The 20054-nt window shown below is 40.8% G+C and overlaps 1 protein-coding gene and 2 pseudogenes across 3 annotated transcripts in view; 2 read left to right on the plus strand and 1 right to left on the minus strand.

Moving 5' to 3' along the window:
* LOC102483015 (heat shock cognate 71 kDa protein pseudogene) overlaps positions 1–2304 on the minus strand; it is a 7937-nt pseudogene extending 5633 nt beyond the window's left edge.
* Positions 1–20054, plus strand: part of LOC102469635 (zinc finger protein 45) — a 77553-nt gene that overhangs the window by 16657 nt on the left and 40842 nt on the right. Inside the window, exons 5-9 of one of the 3 annotated variants that reach the window (XM_006142043.3) lie at positions 2140–2212; positions 3491–3536; positions 7971–8097; positions 9589–9684; positions 14812–18388. In XM_006142043.3, coding sequence (XP_006142105.1) covers positions 3522–3536; positions 7971–8097; positions 9589–9684; positions 14812–16628 — 2055 coding nt within the window. In that variant the 5' untranslated portion in view covers positions 2140–2212; positions 3491–3521 and the 3' untranslated portion in view covers positions 16629–18388. Of the gene's footprint in view, positions 1–2139; positions 2213–3490; positions 3537–7970; positions 8098–9588; positions 9685–14811; positions 18389–20054 lie in introns of those variants that run through there. The other 2 variants (XM_014582907.2, XM_014582908.2) reach the window with 2 other exon arrangements.
* On the plus strand, positions 11537–14055 carry LOC102468790 (60S ribosomal protein L7-like 1 pseudogene; annotated as a pseudogene).

Consider the following 20054-nt stretch of genomic DNA (forward strand, 5'->3'; position numbering starts at 1 on the left):
CTTTTGGCTGGAACCGCCATCTTCCAGTAATTAACCAAAATGACGAACACAAAGGGAGAGAGGAGAGGCACCCGATATATGTTCTCTAGGCCTTTTAGAAAACATGGAGTTGTTCCTTTGGCGACATATATGCGAATCTACAAGAAAGGTGATATTGTAGACATTAAGGGAATGGATACTGTTCAAAAAGGAATGCCCCACAAATGTTACCGTGGCAAAACTGGAAGAGTCTACAATGTTACCCAGCATGCAGTTGGCATTGTTGTGAACAAACAAGTTAAGGGCAAGATTCTTGCCAAGAGAATTAATGTGCGTATTGAGCGTATTAAACATTCTAAGAGCAGAGATAGCTTCCTAAAACGTGTGAAGGAAAATGACCAGAAAAAGAAAGAAGCCAAAGAGAAAGGTACCTGGGTTCAACTGAAGCGCCAGCCTGCTCCACCCAGAGAAGCACATTGTGAGAACCAATGGAAAGGGGCCTGAGCTACTGGAACCTATTCCCTATGAATTCATGGCATGATGGGTGTTAAAAATAAACTAATCTGTGGTCTATAAAAAAAAAAAAGAAAAAGGAATAGTACATGATTGCAGCTGTTTTTCAGTGTAGCCACTCTCAGTGTTCTCTGTGTTCTTGAGCCATCTGTTGTTATTTTCCTCAGCACCTTCGGTCATTTGTTCAGTACTTGCACTGACTCACCAGGATGACCTATGAACTCTTAGACATTTTAAAAGCAACTGAAAGAAAACTCTTCTCCTCATTGGGTAATTTAGCTCCTGGCTCTGACAGACTTCACGCAGGCTGCCGTGTGATCGTAGGACTCAGCCTGCTCATCCAGTTTGGCTTCTGCACCAGTTCATTTTTTTTTCTACAATCAAACCTTCTGTGTTGGAAGTAGATGATAGCTGATGAGAAAGCATCTCTGGACAGCAGTGTGAAGCTGACTCTCAATAACCTTCGAATATTTTCATGCAAAAATGCCAAAAATTATATAAATAATTCTATTTTAAGGATACCTTCACAGAGTCAGTCACAAGACCCTGCTAGATTATTTCACGTGAAGCAGCCAGATGAGTTTATGGGTTGCTTATATTGAATGTTAAAGTTGCCAGACACTGTTCCAAATGTTTTGTGTATATTTTGTCGCTTTGAACTTCCTGTGAGATTGTAGTGTGTGTGTATATATATATAGATATATATATTTTTTTTTTTTTTGAAGAGGTTTTTGCTATAGGGTGCATGTGCTCACCAGACAGACAGAGACAGAGACAGAAAGCGAGAAGTCACCCCCCGGGGGGATGGCCATGCTACAATCCCTTCTCCTCCATTCTCCTCTCAGGATCTTGGGAACACACGTACACATGCCTGGTGTGAGTTTAAACCACTGGGTCCAGAACTCGAACCACAGTCGACTACATGGGAGTCCAGCAACATAGCCATTACACTAACTGCTGGTCCCGAGATTGGTAGTATTATCACCAATTTTAGATTAGACATTACAGCAAAGTTCTAGCAAGTTGGAAAGGCCAGTGTTCATATCCTGGTGGGCTGGTTCTAGAACCCACATCATTCACAACTCTGTTCTTTGCTTCCTCAAGCAGATCCTTTGGCTTCAGAATTCTCTCTCCATCTCTATATCTATTATCCCTAGTCTCAAGTTCTTATTTTTCCTTTCATGAGACCTTAGGTTCCCAATTGCTTATTCTTTAGATGCAACAGAGATAACGAAATTTAGATTGCTCACTGTGGTGTAAGAACTAGATTCGGGTACCACTCCTGCCTCTTAATCTCACCAAACTTTAGCTTCCTTAGTTGTTAAATGGGCATGGCAATTGAAGTAATCATAGATCATTGAGAACTTTCTAATATGCCAGTTAAAGTGCTGAAGGTCTGGCCAGCAGGTGGCATGGTGGTTAAGGGCACTGGACTCCCACATGGCCAACCACGGTTCAAGTCCTAGACCTGATGGCTAACTTTCTTTCTCTCTCTCTTTCTTTCTGTCCCTCTCTGGTCAAATTAAAACAAATTAATAAATAAAGTTAAATAATTCTTTAAAAAATGCTGAAGGTATTAACATAGATTCGCTCACTTATTCCCTATAATCTTGTGATTAATAATCTGTTTTTATCTCTTTCTAATAGATGAGGACAGGTCCAGAGGTTTAGGTGGTTGGACCAAGGTCACTCAACTGGTACAGCAGTAGCCTCCTCAGAGGTATGTGTGAGGGATCATAATGAGACAGTGTGTACCAGGTACTTCACAAGGTTCCTGATGTGTGCTGAGTATTTAATATCAAAGATGACCATTTTTGTTGTTTATATTGTTATTATGGTCACTATAGTTTATTCATTTCAGTGACACTGATTATCAGATTTATGGTTACATAAATCTCATAGAACCATAGGTTTTTATTAAATTTTGTCTCCTTGACAAGAGTCTTTTAAAGGTCCTACCAGATCATTTACCAGAGTAAGTTATCAGGATCTTAAATCTTTTAAAAAAAACAGTCATTCGTACAGTGGAATGCATAGAAACACAGTGATCAGCAGGGGCTGGGAGAAGGGGAATAGGGAGTTACTGTTTAAGGGGTACAGAGTTTCAGTTTGGGATGACGCAAAAGCCCTGGAGATGTATAGTGATGGTTGTACCACAGTGTAAATGAACGCGCTGAGCCGTATGCCTTAAAATAGTTAACGTGTTTTAACTATTTTAAGGCATACGGCTTAATGCCTTAATGCTTAATGCCTTAAACACCACTTAACGTGGTGTTTAAGTATTTCCTTCTAAAAAGATCCAAGTCATTCATGTGAACTTAAATATTATCGCAGAGATATCAAATTAAGTGTGACAGCCAAGAGAGACTAGAAGATAGTTTAGAGGTTAAAGTTGATTTTTATTTAATAGAGAGCAGCAACCTATAAAATGCTTCTCTTGATAGAAACCATTTAAGAAGACAGGCTTTATGTTACTGAATATTACTGCTTTTCTGCAGCTAGTAAGGGACTCTGAAGTGTTTTTGATCTTCCTCCCTACTCATGTAATGCCTAGAACAATCCTATTAGTTAATTTTCTCATTGTTAATCTCTCTATTTTATGTATGAAAGGATGAAGGCATGAAGACAATGATAATTTGTCTAAGATATCACAGCTAATAAATAGCGGTGCTATGGTTCTAGGCATCTGGCCCCAGAGATTACTCTCTTAACTTGGGTACTTTCATCTCAATTTGTCTTTTTCCTGGAATCAGAATCATACTCAGAACTACACAGAAAAGTTGTGTTAGGGGCACACTCTGGCTGGGCAAGTCACATTGCCATTGGCTATCATAGTAGGTTGAGTGGTGTCTGGAATCCAGCCCATGTCATGCTTATCAAGCTGTGCTGAGGAAGGGATGCCATTGCTATTTCATGTAAAGCAATCGTATGGGTTAGTGACAGCCTTGGCCAGAGTCTCATAGCTTTTTTCTCCCTTCCCTCATTACGCTTTCCCAAGACTCAGCCCTTTCCCAGAAGGAGGGGACAACATGACCAAGTTCAAGGTGAGTTGGACTTTCTAGGTTTGAGATGATCTCATTTCTCAAAGATTACACACATCTTGTTGTTCTTTCTTGGGAAGGATAAAGGAGAGACCTCTTGTGTGCCAAATGCTTGCTATTTTGTATTTTTAGCCTAATTTAAAATTGTTTTTTTCATTTTTATCACTTTATGATTTGATAAATAAGCATAAAATAGAAAAATCAATAATAGTGAATACAAAGATCTAATTTCCCTTATAAAACAACTGGGACCAGCAGTTAGTGTAATGGCTATGTCACTGGACTCCCATGTAGTTGACCGTGGTTTGAGTTCCGGACCCGGTGGCTTAAACTCACGCCGGGCGTGTGTGCGTGTGTGCTCAAAATCCCGAGAGGAGAACGGAGGAGAAGGGATTGCGGCATGGCCATCCTCCCTAGGGGGTGATTTCTCGATTTCTGTCTCTTTGTCTCTCTCTGTCTTTCTGGCAAGCATAAACACCCTATAGCAAAAACCTCTCCAAAAAAAAAAACAAAAACAAAAAACACAACTGTTCTTATTCTCCTGTATTCTTTTCCTTATATGTGTTTATAACTATATATTTGTCATCACCATATAGATAAATTTCTCAAATTACGCTTTTTCTAGTTAATATTATATACCCTAAGTTTTTAAATGTTTGTTTATTTCTTCCATGAGAGGGACAGAGAAGGAAATAGAAAGCACCTCCACCAGGATCCTCATGCAACAGTCTGCCCCCCGCCTCAGGTGCCCCATATCTTGGGAACCTGTGTTCCTGGCATCTATGAACGAGGTCCTGAATGCAAACCCAGGACCTTACCCTGTGAATCCAGTTGCAGTTACTGCTGTACCACCATCTGGCTTTTATATATCCTAAATTTTCAAAGTTACATCATATTCCTTCAAATTAATATAGTCTGTGGGATGTATATGTGTGAGATAGATTTTTCCCATTCATAGATATTTAGATAGTTTAGAATTTTTACTGCTTTAAGGAACATTGGAGTAACAGTTTTGCAACATGTAGCCATTGTTCTGGGGAAAGAATTTGAAGTTCTGCTATTATTTGTAATATTTTAGGATCACTAAAATTAAAAAGTACCTTTAGTATGTGATACTTTGGATAATTTGTATGCAAAATAATCAGACATGTCATGTTGCAACATGATCTGACTGATCACAGAAAATATTAGAGGGACCAACAGTTAGCCTAATGGCTATGTTGCTGAACTCCCATGTAGTCGACCATGGTTCAAGTCCTGGACCTGGTAGCTTAAACTCAGGCTGGGCACGTGTGTGCATGCGTGCCCAAGATCCCGAGAGGAGAATGGAGGAGAAGGGATTGTGGTGTGGCCATTCCCCCTGGGGGGTGATTTCTCGCTTTCTGTCTCTATCTGTCTTTCTGGAGAGCACATGTGCTCTATAGCAAAAACCTCTCCAAAAAAAAGAGAAAATATTATTAGATAGTTTAATGTAAAAAAGCCAGATTTTTTTGTACCCATGCCTGTGTATGTTTTTACTACTATGTAGTTTTCCTGTAATTTATTAATTTATTACCAAAATGAAAATGTATTTAATTTTAAAAGTCCAGTATAAGAGGCCTTTCAGGTAATTTTCTTACTGTTTTTAGTTCTTAAATCAATCTTAAGAGGCTGTATTTGGTCTCATGTACATTTTTTTTTTTAAGGTTTTTTTTTCCATAGGGTGTATGCATTCACCAGAGAGACAGAGAGAGGGAAAGTGAAAAATCACCCCCCTGTGGGGGATGGCCATGCCACAACTCCTTCTCCGTTTTTCTCTTGGGATTTAGACATCCACACACACATGCCCAGTATGATTTTCAAGACAGTGGGTCCAAGACTTGAACCTCAGTTGACCATGTAGAAATCTAGCACCTTAATCTCCACACTACATGCTGGCCCCTCATGTGCATTTTATTTTAATTTGTTTTATTTTTTTAAAGAATTATTTATTTTATTTTTAAAATTTGCTACGGGGCACATGCACTTACCAGAGAGAGAGAGTATTCTTTCTCAACTGCCTGGTCCAGGACTCAAACTATAGTCAGCCATGTGGGAGTCCTGTGACCCAACCACCACACCACTTGCTGGTCCCTCATGTGCATTTTTTTCCTCATATGTATTTTAATTACAAAAAAATAGGATTGGAGAATTTCAGAAAACTGCTCAAGTACACATAGGAAGTCAAAGTTCCAGCTGATTCAAAAAGTCTCCTGGGATTTTTACTTGTACTAGGATAGAGAGAGAGCCAGGGCTGTCGGGGCATGGTGGTTAAGGTACTGGACTCCCACATGGCTAACGTGGTTCGAGTCCTGAACTCTGCAGCTTGAAAATCACACCTAGCATGTAGGTGTGCATGCCCAAAATCCCAAGAGGAGAACAGAGGAGAAGGCTTTGCAACATGAAAAAACATCCACTCCTGGGTGTGATTTCTCACTTTCCCTTCATTTGTTTCTCTCTGGAGAGTGCAAAGCCCTTTGGCAAAAAAACTGGGGAAAAAAAAAGATAATAGAGGCAAGGAAAAAAAAGTTCTCCAGTCAGAGGACCTGGTCCTGGTGAGCAGAAGATGCCACAGAACATACTGCCTCCACCTAGTTCATTCTTCAGTGGCCCCTTTATGATCATTGTCATTCATTTAGGGTACCTGAATGTGCAGGTCTGCAGGGATAAACAAGTCCTTGTGTGTTAAGTTGAAACGATACACCTGTGATTTTTTTTTTTTAAGAATTATTTTATTATTTATTTAATTTTTAATTTGATCAGAGAGTGAGAGAGAGGGAAAGTGAGAAAGCAAGCTGCCCGGTCCGGGACTCGAACTGCGGTAAACCATGCAGGAGTTCAGTGCCCTTAACCCCCATGCCACCTGCTGGCCCCGACTTTTTTTTTTTTTTTGCCAGAGGGAGTGTGTACTCACCAGACAGAGAAAGAGAGAGAGGGAAAGTAGAAAGCACCCCACTCCCCATGGGGAATGGTCACACTGCAATCCCTTTTCTTCTTTCTCTCCCTTCTTGCTAGATTTTGGGTGTGCACAGACATGTACCTCATGTGTTTTTTTCAAGCCACTACGTCTGGGACTTGAACTGCATGGTTGGCTATGTGGGATCCAGTCACCTTAACTACCACACTCTTGCTGGCTCTCTGTGATTCTTAACTGTGGGTGACTTTACCTCTCAGCAATATCTAGAAACAGTTTTGGTGCCACAGCTCAGAGGTATTGTACTTCCTGTATGTAGTGGATTGATGGTAGGAACGCTGCTAAACATCCCACAGTGCACCAGGTGCCCCCCACAGCAAAAACTCATAGGGATAAAATGTTGGTAGTGGCAAGGATGAGAAGCATTGCACTGCTGTGCACAAGACTGTTAGAACAATTGCAAATTGGAGGCAAAAATATGTACAACATATATGCTAAAAAGCAAAAGCTTAAAATCTTTAATGGAAATTTTCAGAATCATATTGCCTAGGATTTTATTTTACTTATTTTTTATTTGCCAAAGAGCACATGTTGTGGGGGAGAAAGCACCCCAATAGGGCATAGTCTAGCTGCATTACCTTCTCTTCCATTTCTCCATCCTGTCAGGACTTGAGCATGCGTGTACATACGCCCAGCATTGTTTTCAAGCTGCCAGGGCTGGGATTTGAACTGTGCAGTCAGCCCATTGGGATCTAGTTCCCTTAACCACAGTGCCAGATCTTGCCTATGATTTAGGTTTTCCTTTTTTTTTTTTTTTTTGAAAAGAAATTTTTATTATTTAGGAACTGTGTAGAGATTTTATCTATAGGGCACATGTTCTCACCAGAGAGACAGAAAGTGAGAAATCACCCCTCGAGGAGGATGGCCATGCTTCAGTCCCTTCTCTTCCATTCTCCTCTCCATATTTTGGGCATGCATGCACACGCACCCATTTCCCTATGATTTTAAAAATGGATTTTATTTCATTTCTCTGATATGGAGAATCAGTGATAAGGGAAAAATTGAGAAGAAAATCAGCCATTTACATCATAGTCTTTAAGTTGCTCTTTGACATTGCAATTTTTACTTCTTAGAACTTTTCCTAGAAAAATTAAATGACCAAAAAAAGAACAAAAACAAAACAAATTTAAAAAAAGAAAAAATAGACTAATATCTAATGTAAGTTCTTTCATCCACTTATTATGAAAGGAAAGAAAAATATAAACTAATTTGCATTACTTGGAATGTTTTACTATTGGGTCATCAGAAAAGTCATGATGTATTTATTCCGTTTTTCTATGCAAAAAATGTATCATGACTTTTCTGACGAACCAATATATCATAGTAAAGTCGACTGTTAGAATTTGGAACCGCTTCTTGCACATCCTTTCTACTTTTGTCAGTGCTGCCCTTCTTTCATTGGACCTTTGTTGCAAGATTCAGGTTACATATACTTGATGTTGTAGGAGGTGGTGACCTTCAGGGATGTGGCAGTGGTCTTCACTGAGGAGGAGCTGGGGCTGCTGGACTCTGCTCAGAGGAAGCTGCACCAGGATGTGATGCTGGAGAACTTTAGGAACTTGGTCTCACTGGGTGAGGACAGGCGCTCTTGGTTGAACATCAGCTCCGCATGGTGACTTTGTGTCCTTGGCTGTGCAGGGCTTCAAAGTCTTGAACTGGTTTCTAGTTTTCTGATTATTATGAGAGAGATCTGGAATTTAAAAAATCTTTTTATCCTTATTAGAGTGTGTCTTTTGTAAATTGACAACTCAACTGCTATACATTTTTTTTCTTTTCTCAAATTGTGGTCATCTCGGGAACCAGCAGTTAGCGTAATGGCTATGTCACTGGACTCCCACGTAGTCGACCGCGGTTCGTGTCCTGGACCCGGTGGCTTAAAACTCACTCCGGGCGCGTGTGCGTGCGTGCCCAAGATCCCGAGAGGAGAATGGAGGAGAAGGGATTGCGGCGTGACCATCCCCCCTGGGGGATGATTTCTCGCTTTCTGTCTCTATGTCTCTCTCTGTCTGTCTGGCGAGTGCATGCGCCCTACAGTGAAAATCTCTAAAAAAAAAAAAAAAAAATCATGTGGTCATCTCCAGTTAGTGGGTCTTGATACACGTTTTGTGAATCATGCAGTTTTAAATTTTTTTATTTATTATTATTATTTAAAAGTTGCTATAGGGTATATGCAGAGAGACAGAGAGAAAGAGCGAGAGATGGAAAATGAGAGAGCAAGCTGCCAGGTCTAGGACTCAAACCATGGTTGGCCATGTGGGAGTCCAGCACCCCAACCACCATGCTATCTACTGTCTCCATATTAGCTTTTTTTAAAAATGAAATAAAATAGAGTAGAAAAATATCAGTGCCCTTTGCAGTAATTGCACATTGCTGTAAAAACTCCAGCCTATTTTCAAGAACTGACAGATTGTGGAGAGGGTCTAATGTAAGACATTTTTTTTCTTGTAATTTTTACTTAGGTCTACTTATCTAGAGTCTTTGTATAAGGTGTTTTTCCTCACATTGGTCATGATTAATTTTTTTTTCTTTTTTTGGGGGAGAGGTTTTTGCTATAGGGCGTGTGCGCTCGCCAGACAGACAGAGGGAGACAGAGAGACAGAAAGCGAGAAATCACCCCCAAGGGGGATGGCCACATGGCAATCCCTTCTTCTCCAGTCTCCTCTCGGGATCTTGGGCACGCACGCACACGTGCCTGACATGAGTTTAATCCACTGGGTCTGGGACTCAAACCGCGGTTGACTACATGGGAGTCCAGCGACATAGCCATTACACTAACTGCTGGTCCCATGATTAAAAATTTTGAAAACATTTTGGCAAACTGAAGATGAAAGTGTTAATAACAATTTTTAGTAATTTTGTCCTCTCGTGTATTTTTTTAAAGAATTATTTATTTAATTATTATAATTTTTTAATTTGATCAGAGAGTGAGAGAGGGAAAATGAGAAAGCAAGCCACCAGATCTAGGATTTGAACTGGGGTTGACCATGTGGGAGTCCAGCGCCACCTGCCAGTCCCTGGCCTCAAATGTATTAATTCAAAATATCTGTTCTTGCCTTTTCACAGGGCATCAGCCATTCAGCCCAGATGTCATACCCCAGTCAGAGAGGAAAGAAAAGCTTTGGATGATGAAAATGACAACTCAGAATGATAACCTTTCAGGTGAGATCTGTGACCCTATGAATTTGTCCTGCTTCTCATACCTCCACAGCTATGGTGCTGGTCTCAGCAAATGCCTAGTCCATGGATTATTGCTTTCATTCTTCAGTCTTACCTTTTTTGTTTGTTTGGTTAATGAGAGAAAGTGAGGGAGGGGAAGAGAAAGAGAGAGAGAGAGAGATTTTTGATAACACATTGCAGCCCTCCTGCCCCAGCCTCCAGTTAGCTGTGACCACAGACATGTGCCACTGCACTCAACCTGTTTTAGATTGGGCCATGAATTGAACCCAGGCTTGCCATGCATCTGCAGACATCATGCAACGGCAACCGTCCCACTAGTGCCATCATGGTTGGGTCAGTCTTGTTCTTTGTCATCGTTTATCCACTTTGATTCTTTTGAATGTTAGATCATGTCATACTTTGCTCGAAAGTTCATATAGATTTATATTTGGAGGCTTCAAAAAGTTCGTGGGAAAATGGAATTAAAGTTCCACCTTATAGGCCAGACAGTAGCACAGCAGAAAAATGCAACACTCTGTGAGGCAGTGCCACAGTAGGAAGGTTCCTGGTGAGAAACCTCCCTGAGTTTACCAAGCACATGCTTGCCCATGCTCTGGGGCTGGCTGAAGCTGGGAATGGATTTCAGCGTCAAGGCCCTCAAGGCCCTGTTGGGGATGCTGTTTCTCTCTCTCTTCCTCTCTATCTCTGTCTGTCTGCCTTATTCATAGAAAAAATAAATAAAGTATGCAAAATAATTCTGAAATTCATGCATAATATTTTTATAATACACATAGTCTGTGAACTTTTTGGACCCCATTTTGTTTGATGCAGAGTAAAATTCAGGTGCTTAAAATAGCTTATTATGGGGCTACCCCATGGCCTGGTGATTAAGGCAGCTGGATCCCACGTGACTGACCACCCAGTTCAAGTGCCAGACTCAGTGCCTTGAGAAACAAAGCATGCATACATGTGAGCCCAAAATACCAAAATAAGGACGAGATAGAGGAAAAAGGATTGTGGTGTGACCATGTCCCATGGGGAATGCTTTCTCTCACACTCCCCCATCTCTCTGGTGAGCACATGCACCCTCTGGCAAAGTTAAAAAAAAAAAAAAAAAGCTTATGTCTCATGTGTCTGCTCTTCCTCTTCCCCATCCCTCTGTAAACATGACCTTTTACTTTCCCTCTTGTCAGTCAGTCCCATCCACACTGGCCTTTTTTTTTTTTTCTATTTGGTTGGTTGGTTGGTTAGAGGTTTTGCCTTAGGACACATGCACTTGCCAGAGAGAAAGAGACAGACACAGTGAAAGAGAAAGTGAGAAATCACCCCCATGGGGTATGGTCATGCTGTAATCCCTTCTCCATTCTCCTTCCAAGATCTTGGGCACGCACCTGGCGTAATTTTCAACCCATCTGGTTCAGGACTCAAATCATGGTTGGCCATCTGAGAGTCCAGCGACATAACCGCTGTGTCATTTGCTGGTTCCACACTGACATTTTTGCTAGCCAAGGTTGTCCCTGTCTCATCACCAGTGATTTGAGCTTCTTTCTGTCAGGAGTGAATTTTCACTCTGTCATCCTCTAGGTCCCTCCCTTAACGTATTTAGATCTCTTCTCAGATGTAACAGCATAAATAAGGCCTCTGATGACCACTCTTAATTATACCTACTTCCTTCACTCTTTCTCTTATGCTGTGTTTACTTATTTATTTCACTACATTCCTACTGCAATGTCATCTCAGGAGAGAAGGTTTGCCTGTTCCACTTATTGCTGTATTCTCGTTGTGTAGAACATACTTGGGAGGGAGCAGGCCTGCTATAAATACTCATTGAATGAATGAATGAGTTAAGAGCACTGCAAAGATGGTGGAGCTAGAGCAAAGGAAAAAGATCCCTTTGGTTCCAGAAAATCTCAAAAAAGAGAAAAGCTTATCAAGCCCTCAAAGCCACCCAAACAAAGCAAGCACTTTTGGCAAGAAAAGAGCAGAGGAGAGAGAAAGGGCTCAGATTTAAGCGACTGGAATCATTCTTAAATGATTCCTGGTAGCAGAAGCGTGACATGGTACGTCTCTGATGACTTGAAGTGAAACCTCATGCCTTGGAAATGCCCAATAAACATTCATTGGCCTTTATTGTGTGCATCAAAAGGACTGCTGGGGTGAGTTCAGTGATGCAGAAGACCATCGCAAGACTGCATCTGAAGAAAATTTTCAGTGGTGTTTTTGTCAAAATCACTCCTCAAAGCCTAAAGACACTGTGAATAGTGGAACCTTATGTGACCTGGGGATTTCCAAATCTGAAATCTGTCTGGGAACTCGTCTTGAAATGTGGGCAAGCCAAGGTCAAGATTAGACCATCCTTTTAACCGACAACACCGATTGAGGAGCATCTAGGGAGGTGTGGCGTCATTTGTTTAGAAGACCTCATTCATGAAATTGCCTTCCCAGGGAAGTATTTCCAAGATGTCTCATGTTTCTTGTGCCTTTTTCACCGTTCAGTGGCCCATCATGCCACCAAGAACTAAGTGGGCTTCGTCAAGGAGATGGGCTCGCCTGGCTATCGGGGTGAACACATCAATCAGCTCATCTGCCAGCTGAACTAGATCCAGAATACCTAAAAGCACAGTGTGTTGGAAGGTGTGCTTTTGGCTTTTTGAATTGTATCTTCGAAGAAGATTATTGTCTGGTCCAATTTCAGAAACTGGAAAGGAAGAGTCTTGAAAATACAGTAGTTTATGTTCGTGACAAGAACCCCTCATCACAGCCCAGTTGTAAAGAAAAATTCCAGCATTTTCCACATTGGCTGCTGACTTCTCTGAAATTCAGCATATGCCATGGAGGAGGGAGCCCTGCTGCATCACATCTATCCTGGGCTTTAATGTTGGTCAATGAATAACCCAAACTTGTACAAGGTTCCCCAAGACTCCTATAGGGGTGGACCAAGCCTGGGGCATACTTGAAGTTGGGGGTTTCTAGGACCTCATTTTGAAAAAAATGTAAAATATAGTTTAAAGAAGCGCATAAACAAATGCTTGGTTGGTTCTACCATGAGGTTACATCCACCTTTTTGGCAGCTCTGAGAGCTCTCAGACTTGACAGACCCTAGTGTGTCTGATGACTTTTTTTGTTTAGCCTATAGCTGTCTTAGTCTTTTTCTCTATCTCAGCATTTGAGAAATTCCCTTTGTCGTAAGACACATATATACCAAAATTTTGCCTGAATATTTCATAGTCCTGCTGTTACCGGGATTGGTCACCAGGCCCTGATCTTGCTAGTCTCTTGGTTCTGTGCCTGATAGAATACACCTTAACAAGAAAGCTTTTCCCTTCAATACTATTTGCTGTTTTCTCTTAGAACACAGTGGCAAATTGTGTTGCCCCCCTGCACCATCTGTAACTCTAGAGACATCCAACATTTTCTCCCCTCACATGGAATTTCCTTGTTTCCTTGATAGCCGTCTCTTTCAAACCCAGATTGGGAAGGAGTAAACCATTTTCTTGGTTTAGCATGGGTGATACTGGCATATCAAGCAAGCAGCTTGGTTAAATAATTTCTCTTGCATGATCTAGACTCCAGAAGTACTCTTGCCCTACTGGCAGTGGGAGAGTAGGCCAGCCTGAGGGTTTCTGGCAGTATTTGTCCTGGGAAAAATGGGTCTGCTGCTGATTGGATTCTCCATGTCCACCATACGTGGGCCTTCCCTCTGCTTTCTTGATTTAGTTGCCTCAGCCTGCCAGCTCAGCAGTTGATGAGCATGTGCCAGGCTGAGGCCAACTTGAAGTTTAACCACTCTGTTCCCTGGTCCCTTCAGATCATCCATGCTGCAATTTTGGCTCAGGTCCTCAAACATAGCTATGAAATTTAGGGGGATAACAGTGCCTTAAAATGTGCCAACTTATGAGATGATTAATTAGGCTGATTGACTCTAGAGTTGTTACCCTTACACTGTAAAGTATTGTGAGATCAGATTAATTTAAAATGATGTATCAGTCATGGGAAAACATTATGGATGTGGAAGCTTGGGGCTTGCCATCCACATCTGTCTATACTAAATATGGGATCAGTATTTCCACTCATGCCTGTAAGTCTTGTCTGCTTCACATCATTGTTAAAAGAATTTATAATTTTATACAAATAAAAGGGTTATTAAAAAAAGAATAAATGAATTAATAATGGTTACTAAAGGACTTTTTCCCATTAATACTGGAGATATTTAGAGGGTGGTAAATGAATATGCGATGAAGGCATAGTTTAGTTTTTTCCTCCCTGATGAATGTTTCATCTAATTCTAGTTTATGAGGTGCCTTTGGATATTTATAGGTTATGAATCCATTAATGCACCATTTTAGTCTGTTCAGGCTGTTGTAACAAAATATCATAAACAGGGTGGTTTGTAAATAATAGAAATTTCTTTCTTTCTTTGTTTCTTTCTTTCTTTTTTGGGGGAGAGGTTTTTACTATAGGGTGCGTATGCTTGCCAGAAAGAGACAGAGGGATAGAAAGTGAGAAATCACCCCCCAGGGGGGATGGCCATGCCACAATCCCTTGTCCTCCATTCTCCTCTCAGGATCTTGGGCACGGACGCACCCATGCCCGGCATGAGTTTAAGCCACCGGGTTCGGGACTCAAACCATAGTTGACTACATGGGAGTTCAGCGACATAGCCATTACGTTAACTGCTGGTCCCTGTGTATATTGAACATATTAAGCATTCTAAGAGCAGAGATAGCTTCCTAAAATTTATGAAGGAAAATGGTTAGAAAAAGGAAGTCAAAGAGAAAGGTACCTGGGTTCAACTGAAGTACCAGCCTGCTCCACCCAGAGAAGCACACTTACCATTGGAAAGGAGCCTAAGCTTCTGGAACCTATTCCCTATGAATTCATGGCATGATAGGTGTTAAACTAATCTATGGTCTATAAAAATGTTCTCCTTAAAAAAATAAAAGAAACTTAATGTGCTTCTGAATGAGTCTCATTAAAGTGTAGTGAATGGGAGACTGGTGGGCCACCTCTTGGTTTCTGCAGACATGTAAATCAGATAATATTTTAAAAATAAAACAAAACAAGAAACCCTTCTGGTTCAATATAGCCTAGGCTACATGGGCCATCTCTGAATTCTCTTTATCATTTCAGGAGGCAAGAATCTCAATGAGATGGAGACTCTTCACAAAGTTGAATTACAGTTCCTTCCACATGAAGATCTTTTCTTCTCACAGATCTGGCAACAAGTTATAAGGGAGTTAACCAAGTGTCAAGATTCCACGTTAAATGTTCAAGGGACTGGCTCTCAATTGGAAAAACAAGATGATATATCCTATAAACACAAGGAGTTCAGTAGTCAGAGTTCACTTCTTCAAGTTCACTACAGAGTCCCCAGTGGTAAAAAACCCTACAAAGGAAAGGAATGTGAGAAAAGTTTCATTTGGTGCTCTCATCTTCAAAGTAATCAGAGGACCCATGCAGGAGAAAAGCCCTACAAATGTGAAAGATGTGATAACTCCTTTCGTCGGTTTTCAAGTCTTCAAGCCCATCAGAGAGTCCACAGTAGAGAGAAATCATACAAATATGATGGACTGTATAAGGGTTTTAGTCAGAAATCATGTCTTCACCAGCATCAGAGAATCCCCACTGGAGAGAATCCATACAAATGTGAGGACTACGGGAGGAACACTGGGAAGAACTCACATTGTCAAGCTCCTCTGATAGTCCATACAGGTGAAAAACTCTATAAATGTGAGGAATGTGGGGTGAGCTTCAGTCAGAACTCATATCTTCAAGTCCATCAGAGAATCCACAGTGGAAAGAAGCCTTATAAATGTGAAGAGTGTGGGAAGGGCTTTAGCTGGCGATCACGACTACAGGCTCATCAGCGAATCCACACTGGAGAGAAACCATACAAATGTGATGCATGTGGCAAGGGCTTTAGTTATAGCTCACACCTTAACATTCATTGTAGAATCCACACAGGAGAGAAACCTTATAAATGTGAGGAGTGTGGGAAAGGCTTCAGTGTGGGGTCACACCTTCAAGCCCATCAAATAAGCCACACTGGAGAGAAACCATACAAATGTGAGGAGTGTGGAAAGGGCTTCTGTCGTGCCTCAAATCTTCTGGACCATCAAAGAGGCCATACTGGAGAGAAACCATATCAATGTGATACATGTGGTAAGGGCTTCAGTCGTAGCTCAGATTTTAACATTCATTTTAGAGTTCATACAGGAGAAAAGCCCTATAAGTGTCAAGAGTGTGGGAAAGGCTTCAGTCAGGCCTCAAATCTTTTGGCCCATCAAAGAGGCCACACAGGAGAGAAACCATACAAATGTGATACATGTGGGAAGGGCTTCAGTCGGAGTTCAGATCTGAATGTTCATTGTAGAATTCACACAGGAGAGAAACCCTATAAATGTGAGAAGTGTGGTAAGTCTTTCAGTCAGTTCTCAAGTCTTCAAGTGCACCAGAGAGTCCACACTGGAGAGAAACCATATCAATGTGCAGAGTGTGGGAAGGGCTTCAGTGTAGGTTCACAGCTTCAAGCCCATCAGAGGTGCCACACTGGAGAGAAACCCTACCAATGTGAGGAGTGTGGGAAGGGCTTCTGTCGGGCCTCGAATTTTCTGGCTCATCGTGGAGTCCACACAGGAGAAAAACCATACCGATGTGAAGTGTGTGGTAAGCGCTTCAGACAGAGATCCTATCTTCAAGCCCACCAGAGAGTCCACACTGGTGAGAAACCATACAAATGTGAGGAATGTGGGAAGGTCTTCAGTTGGAGCTCATACCTTCAAGCCCATCAGAGAGTTCATACTGGAGAAAAACCCTACAAATGTGAGGAATGTGGGAAGGGCTTCAGTTGGAGCTCAAGCCTTATAATTCATCAGCGAATCCATGCTGATGATGAAGGTGACAAGGACTTTCCTTCAGAGAATTCATACAGGAAAAAAACACTATAAACTTCCATGTTTTAATACCTTAAGTAGGTGCCAAAATATTCCACTTATCAGAACTGTCACAGGAGACATTTGTTTCACAAAAGCATCAATATTTTAGCTACAACTTGACATATTACAGTGGTAGGAAGACCACACAGCAGAGAAGCCTTGGGAGAGTGGAGCCATATAGACTACATTCAGAGCCTTGACCCTTAACATATATGCAAACAAGAGGTTCAAGAAGGATCAGTCTGATCTGGAATTAATAAAAGTACTAAGATGAAAATGCCAAAATCTATTCCACTACAATATAAGCTCCAAGGCTAGAACTCTTGTTGACTGCTAAATCCACTCTTGCTTTTTCAGTGCCTAACACATTGTACATTTTTCAGTAATTGCCAAGTGAGTGAAAATAGTCATATTTTTAAGTTTTATTTAGTTTATCTCTCAAAGTTGCTGTAAAATGGTCTTCAGAAGAATTTTAGAAGGTTTGGAGAACACTTAAGTTAGGCACATGGACTCATTTTCCTAATTCTGCAGGTCCTATGGACTGTTACCTAAAGTAACAACCATTAGTGGGTCCAAAAATCAGTTCAGTAGTTTGTGACCAGCATTTCTGTATCCTACCAGTACTTTATAAGGGGTATAACTTATATGCAGTAACAGGCATAAATCTTGAGTTCATGGCTTCCTGAATTTTGACAAATGAATACACTTATGGTAGTTGTCACCTAGATCTATGTATACAACATTTCTATTAAACAATTTCTTTGTATCCATTTCCAGTCAATTCTCCTTTCACTACCATAGGTATAGAAATCACAGGTATAGGTAGGCCTAGTCTTGAGCATCATCTGGTTTCAGTTTGTACTCTTGTGTCTGGAATCTTGCGAATATATGACCAGCTGATATTTGACAAAACTCATCGTCCTATCATGATAAAAGCTTTTCAATGAGATAAATTATCTGTGAAAATCCTACAGGTTAACATTGTTTTAAATTAAGGAATAACTTCATATGGTAAAACTGACTTTTTACTGTGTCATTCTTTGTTTTGGCAAATGCATACTGTTAAGTGACCACAGTCACAATCAAGACATTTAACTCTTCCAGCACCCCTCCACCCTGTGTATTCAACTTCTCTCCCCCTTCCCAGCCTTTAGCAACCACTGACCCTTTTTCTGTCTGTATAGATTACCTTCCCAAGAATGTCATATAAATGAACCCCTACGGTATGTAGCCTTTTGAATCTGGCTGCTTTCACTTAGCTTAATGTTTCTGAGATCCACCCATTTTATGTGTCATTCTTTTTTATTGCTGAATAATATTCTGTTATATAGATGTACCAAATTTGTTTATTTACCACTTGAAGGATATTTGGCTTTCCAGATTTAGGGATTCTGAAGAAAGCAGCTATAAAAATTGGCACAGAATTTGGTGTATCAACCTGTTTTTCTTTCATCTTCATAAATAACCTAGGATTACTGCTGGGTCATATGGTAACGGTATGCTCAACTTTATGAAAAACTGACTTTTTTTTTTTTCTAAAATGGCTTTACCATTTTACATTCCCACCATCAGTGTATAAAAGTTCTGGTTTGTTACCATCATCATGTGGTATGTCAGAATTTTGTTTTGCTTTTTTGTTTTTTGTATTTCAAAGGTTTACAGTGGTATCATTTGGTTTAAATTTATATTTCCATAATGACTATGTTTAGCATCTGTACATATGCTTGTTTGCTATCTATCTGCCTAATTTATTTGATGAACTGTGTTCAAATATTCACCTATTTATATATATTAAAAAAGTGTTCTTTATTGTTCTTGAGTTTTTTCCTTCTTTCCTTCCTTCTGTCCTCTCTCTCTCTCTCTCTCTCTCTCCCTCCCTCTCTCCTTCTCTCTCTCTTTCTCTCCTTCCTCTTTTTGCCATGGGGTGCGTGCACTTGCCTGAGAGACAAAGAGATAGGAAGAGGGAGAAAGCATCTTCCAGCTGGGTATGGTTACACCACAGTCCCTTTTCCATTTCTCCATCCTGTTGAGATTTTGGGAACTCACATGCACCCAGAGTGTTTTTGTTTTTTTTTTTTTGAGAGATTTTCACTGTAGGGCGCGTGTGCTCGCCAGACAGACAGAGAGAGACATAGAGACAGAAAGCGAGAAATCACCCCCCAGGGGGGATGGTCACGCTGCAATCCCTTCTCCTCCATTCTCCTCTCGGGATCTTGGGCACACACGCACACGCGCCCGGCGTGAGTTTTTTAAGCCACCGAGTCCAGGACACGAACCGTGGTCGACTACGTGGGAATCCAGTGACATAGCCATTACGCTAACTGCTGGTTCCCCACCCAGAGTGTTTTCAAGTGACTGAGATTCAAATCACACAGCTATGTGGGATCCATCTCCCTTAACCACTACACCATGGCGCTGGCCCAAGAGTTCTTTTTATGTTCTGGAATACACATCCTTTGTTAGTTACATGTTTTAATGATAACCCATTATGTAGCTTTAGTCTTTTCCAGTAATGTTATTTTTCAGAGTTCAAGTTTATTTTCCATGAAGTTCAATTTTTATCTTTGATGTGTTTTAATTTTTTTCAGATATGAGAATTTTTCCTAATCCAAGCCCACAAATATTTTTCTATTTTTTATTTAAAAATTTTATGGTTTTACATTTAGGACTATCATCCATTTGAGTTAATCTCTGTATAAGTTGTGAGGCCAAGATACCTTGTTTGCATATAGACATCCAGTTAACTATGCTTTCAATATTGAATTACTGTTGCACTTTCGTGAAGAATCTATTGATTATACATATGGGTCTTCTTTGGGCCTCCATTTGGTTTTGTTAACTTATGTGTCTATCATTTTGTCAAGTACCACATAACTATGACTCTCACAGCTTTATATAATGCCTTTTTAATAAAAGTTTTAAAATTTTAATCATGAGAGCTCACGTGTACATGTGAGGCACACTTGACAGAGTCTTGTTATGCCACTATCAACTTTTCCCAGCCCTCCAGCTCACCAGGATCTTGGGTATGTGCATATCTACTGTGTTTTCAGGTCAAATTGGGATTCCAAACTGTAGTCATATGTGGCTTCCAGCACTGCAGACAAGTAAACTACAGTTGGTGCCACCAAGGCTGGGCCTATATAATCAATCTTCTAACTTCTTTTTTTTTTTTTTCAAAATTAGTTTGGTTGGGACCAGTGGATTGGTGTGGGGAGCCGCCCACATCAAAATGGCTGTCATGACCTTCACTGCTTAAGAATGGCCGGTGCGACCTTGACACAGACACCAGGAATGCAGACCCCCTGGTTCACACAGAGCTGGCAGGTCCTCAATAAGGTCCGCTGTAAACCCCGCCTACCTCCCTCTACCTTGTGTATATAAGAAAGCGCTCTAGCCCTCAATAAATGAGCGAAACTTTTACATCAAAGAGCTGTG

This window comes from Tupaia chinensis, unplaced genomic scaffold (assembly GCF_000334495.1).
Source record: "Tupaia chinensis unplaced genomic scaffold, TupChi_1.0 Scaffold000067_1, whole genome shotgun sequence".
In the NCBI taxonomy this organism is placed as follows: domain Eukaryota; kingdom Metazoa; phylum Chordata; class Mammalia; order Scandentia; family Tupaiidae; genus Tupaia; species Tupaia belangeri.